Raw genomic sequence first — 4,932 nt, 5'->3', positions numbered from 1 at the left:
CGAACGAATCCTTTGAGAATCGCTGGAAAATGAGGTGATATTAAATGCATATTTTGAGAAAACAAAAGCTTTTTTTGACCTTGCATGCATGTAATCCTATTGTAGGAGACTCCCAAAACAGTATCAGTAACCGTAAAAATGGCATAATAGGGGCACTACTTTAAGTAAAGGCGTGCTCACATTAGCGAGATTTTTTAGCGAGCGTAAAATTTTGCAGGGAAAAAAAAAGTCAGTTGTCTATTATCAACAGTGTAGATGTATGAAACACCGCTCGCGCAGAAGTCACTTTAAAACCAAGCAGCTTTCTGTTGGTCAATGCGATGAATCTTTCGCATTTGAATTCCAAATGAAATTACTGGTTTTCGCAAGGTGAAAATTAAAAACAAAAAGTGTGACTGAAACTTAGTTAAAATAAAATAAGATTTTTGTCTGAACATATAGACATTGTAATAAAAAAAAATCTTTAAAAAAGTGAAAAAATAGTGCCAGGAACACATCTACAATACGTCAAAAGAAGAGAAATGGGACAACTGTCAATGGAAAGTGCATCCCTACATTCTGTAATGGACACATTAGTTGTGTACACAGCACCACTGAACATATTGCAACAAACCTATTTTTAATGTGCCCCAAATGTTACATACATCCTGTGTAGACATGGTGTAAGTTTCCAGCTTGCTCTCTAAATAAATGTAATATTTTAGAACAAAATCACTAATTAAAAACTAATACCACTGTCTTCACAAATTAATCTAGATTGTACTTTCAAGGTCTGCTATTCAAAAATAACCCATTAATCTTCATACCAAAAATGCTGTTTCCTCATCTCATGACAAAGGAATAGATTTCTTTAAAAGCTAAATCATGATCTGATATTGTCCCTGTTATGATCTGTGAACTACCTGAATCACTTTTTTTTTTGGAAACAAAGGTTGTAAAATGTTGGTAATAATCCTGTTTGCAAGGCAAAAGAATAAGCAAACTAAACAGGTAATTGCACCTGAAGTCAATAAATGCCTGAACCTAAAGACTCTGGAAATAATAATACCTGGAGCTGAATTCCGATTTTGTCCACGTGAACGCTGGGCTTCCATTTGCTGCTCTTTCTTCAGCTTCATTCTCTGGTTAAACTGTTCAAGCTGCCCAGAGCACAATTATATAAGTACAAACAAAATGGTGCTAAAACAATCAGTAGATTTATCACAGGTTCAGAATGTTACAGATGCACTCATAAGCTGAAGACAATAAGCTCATAGCAATTGTCCTTGGATAGCTTCTGATATTTGCCACATCACAGAATTACAAAATATGACTCGAGTATAAAATTAAGTATAACATGGATATTAAGAATCACTCAACAAAGAATTCCACATGTGAGAAGTTTGAAGAAAGATGTCATACCCGTTTCTTCTGCCTAGCCTTGATGTCATCTTCTGTTATGGTAGCAGGCCCTGCTTTAACTGTTGGAACGGTTTTTATTTTTTTTAGGCACCTAACAGGCGTTGTATTTATAGATTCAGTTGGGATTTGACTAGCCGCGTGGTTAGTGTAAGCAGAAGCCATTGCGGAGAGGTGGAGAGGGTTGAGGATAGATAGAGGACCATAGGGATGTGGCATGGAGAGTGGAGGAAGTACACAATATGGATTGGCCATTTGTGCAGTGTACGAACTATAAGCAGGCATCATATGTGGCGCCATTGCTTGGTGACCAATAGCATAAGGAGATGAAGGTACAGTGCCATAAGGGTACAGACCAGGGACCACAGAACCCCAAACATGTTGATCACTACTTTGATATTGCGAATATTGTGAAGCTGAAAAGGTGGAAACAGTGGAATTTTGGGCATACTGGGAACCGTCAGGCTGAACTGTGGTTACAATGGTCACTGGTGGGTACGAAGCTTGAGAAACTGCGGTCAGCTCAGGTTTGTAAGGATCTTGTTCGTCGGTTGCTGGTTTCAAATTCACTACAGTTCTCTTAATCCTAGTTAGGTCTACGTCTTCCACTTTGTGCTGGTCTTTGTATTTTACAGAGTCCTTATAGCTCATGTAAACCTTACGACTTGAGGACTGAGCTGGGGAAACAGATCGGAAGTTTTCAGAGTCTGAGGAATCTGCCCTACTACTACTACCTCTTTGCTCAGTTTGACTCACTGATTGCTCCCTTTTTTGTTCAAAAGAGTGAGAAGACGCACTATGAGGTTTTCTCATCTTACCATACAATCGCTCTTGTGTCCTGTCTGCTAATTTGCTAACCTCTGCTGTGTCTAGATGAAGACCTATTGTTTGAAGAAGACTCTGAATTTTTTCAAAGTTCTCTGACTTTCTGACTTTATCCTCACTGCTTTCTTCAGACTCCTGACAAGCTAAGCTTTTGTCAAACTTACTATCAGGCATCTCTCTGTCCTCTACGTAGGAGTGCTGGACATTTGGATTGACTTTCTGGTACTCAACAGACCGACTACGCTCCCTATACAGACTGCCATCATCAGTGTAATGTTTGTGTTCTGTTGCACACAGATTAGTTTCCTCTTCATACGGATTCCACTGCTCAGAGAACTGATTTGGACCTTCTTTATGTGCACTCCAATTTTCTGAAACCATCGGATGCCCATACGGACTTTTCTTCTCAGCTTTTGCAGTAGGGTCTACACCATACCTCATTCCAACAAGCCGAGAAAAGCCACTACCTTCCTGAACAGTTCTTTCATCAGGCAAGAGGTCATCTTTACTGGGGTTACTCAAATGGGTTTCAGTGTTTACTCGTTCTCTGCCAGGTTGTTTGCCCATTAGGGAAGGCTGGTCATTGTCTTCATCTTCTTTAAAAGGATCGTATATTTCGTCCATGAAGGGTATGTTTCTATCTAATTGTGGTTCAGTGGGTTTCTGGGTGTTCATTAGAGCCAGATCCTTTCTAGCCTCTTGAAACAATGAGTTAACAACACTGGTGTCGGCCTTGTTGAGAGCACTAAGGAAGCGCTCCATTTGAGTTGTAAGATTGCGCTTAGGATCTGATGGTGATGTCTGACTCGTAGAAGGGTTACTGCTCGGGGGATGGTCATGAGGCAGGCGAGATGATGCCCTGTGTTGGTCTTCCTGAGAATTGTTACCTTTAGACACGTTGGAAATTTTCAGGTCATGTAAAGACCTTGACCTGGACGCCTGCATGAGTGACTGTGGGATAACTGGCTTGTTAAAAGGGGGTGTTTCAGTCTTTTGTGAGGCTGCTGAAGACTCATTGATGATCCGGTTGAATAATCCCAAAGTACCAGGATGAATGGGTTGTGGATTTGAGGACCTGTTAAATGGCAAAGCTGCTGTCTGAGAAGGTGGTTTTGTAAAAGAAGAATCATCCTGACTTGGCTGACCATATTCATCAACTGAGGTTGTGTCACTCTGCAAAGCAAAAAATGCAATAAATACAAAAAAAATTTCACAAATTACTGTAGTGACAGGTAGCTTGTTCTTGAAACACTTTGCACACTCTGGCTTCCAAAAGCGCTTTTCTACCATTGAGCTTAAAGGTTACAGGAATCCAGTTTCCATTATGGTGTACATGACCAATAAAGCATTTCCATCACCACAGTTCTCCTGTAAAGAGTTAAATACACTAAATGTACCATATTGAACTGTGCTGGAAATGCTGCTGGTACCGTACTCCCCATGCTCAGAACCGTTCAGTCAGATGGTGGCAAAGCACTTTTTTTTTTAAATAGTATTTTTATAGCCCTGCTGGGACTAGGCATGGGCCGATTACCGGTTTCAGGGTATACCGCGATTTGAAAATTTCACGGTTTCAAAATTTTCCGTTATACCGTTCCTGCGGTATGCGCTGTTTTTCATGTCTCCTCAAAGACTGAAAGTGTAGGAATCCCTCAGGTTGAGTGCATTGTAGAGAGTAACACGACCCCTCCTCCTGTTGGTGCGAGCGAGCGGTCAGTCACGTGTGTGTAGGATGGATGAATTAAGGAGCTGTCCCTGGAACTTGCGCGATCGGCAACCGGCCGTTTTTTGTCTTATTGCAACTCGTCTCTGTTCTGGACTTGCACAAACTGCGTTGCAATGCAATCGTTTTCCAAAATGTAATTTATGTGAAAATATGAAGTCTGTAAACGCTCGTTAACAGGCCAGAGATGCTGAAGACGGACGCCAACAGAAAAATACTGTAGCAGGCATATCACTCACTGTTCATGATGCACGGACTATTGGAAGAAAATCCTTAAAGGGGTCATATGATGCTTTTTTAAAGATCATTATTTTGTGTATTTGGTGTAACAGAATATGTTGACATGCTTTAATGTTCAAAAAACACATTATTTTTCAAATACTGTACATTATTCTAGGTCCTCTATGGCCCGCCTCTCTCAAACGCTTCGTTTTCTACAAAGCCCCCTCCTTTGACAAGCGCAGTCCGCTCTGATTGGCCAGCTGACCCAGTGCACTGTGATTGGCCGAACACCGCAAGCACGCGTCGGAAATGTAACGCCCCTTACCATAATCGCGAGCGTCAGCTTTCAAAATAACAGGCAGATCACTCACTGTTCATGATGCACGAACTATTGGAAGAAAATCCTTAATATTGATTTGGGGGTTTATATGAATGTGTTTGAGGGGAACTGACTGTCTTCAGAAAAGTTTACGTGGTATATTCTTTTAATCTCGTCTCTGCATAGTTCATATTAAAGCAGCGTTTCAGTAGCACTGCTTTGTTTACGGCGGTAACCAAGGAAACGCCGCATCTGGTGTTCCATGAGCGCCTCCTGCTGTCAGAGAGTGAATCTGCATCTCATTCAGAACTTCTGCTGTTTGCTTCTTTCAGGCATTTAGTATAATTTCACCAAGCTAGTCAGAACATTCTGTTTTTTCTTCAAATTGGGTTATTAAATCAAATTATGTTAATGAAATTATATAAATAAATTATAATGAAATTAT

General features: G+C 40.6%; 1 protein-coding gene across 1 annotated transcript in view; it reads right to left on the bottom strand.

The window, feature by feature from the left end:
• Window positions 1-4,932, bottom strand: part of LOC107728064 (uncharacterized) — a 31,741-nt gene that overhangs the window by 2,672 nt on the left and 24,137 nt on the right. Inside the window, exons 17-18 of the mRNA XM_016538125.1 lie at window positions 1,402-3,396; window positions 1,049-1,139 (exon numbers count right to left, since the gene is read on the bottom strand). Coding sequence (XP_016393611.1) covers window positions 1,049-1,139; window positions 1,402-3,396 — 2,086 coding nt within the window. The remainder of the gene's footprint in view (window positions 1-1,048; window positions 1,140-1,401; window positions 3,397-4,932) is intronic.

Source organism: Sinocyclocheilus rhinocerous, unplaced genomic scaffold, assembly GCF_001515625.1.
Source record: "Sinocyclocheilus rhinocerous isolate Xijiao unplaced genomic scaffold, SAMN03320098_v1.1 scaffold907, whole genome shotgun sequence".
In the NCBI taxonomy this organism is placed as follows: Eukaryota; Metazoa; Chordata; class Actinopteri; order Cypriniformes; family Cyprinidae; genus Sinocyclocheilus; species Sinocyclocheilus rhinocerous.
This window is presented reverse-complemented; position numbering and strand designations above follow the sequence as displayed.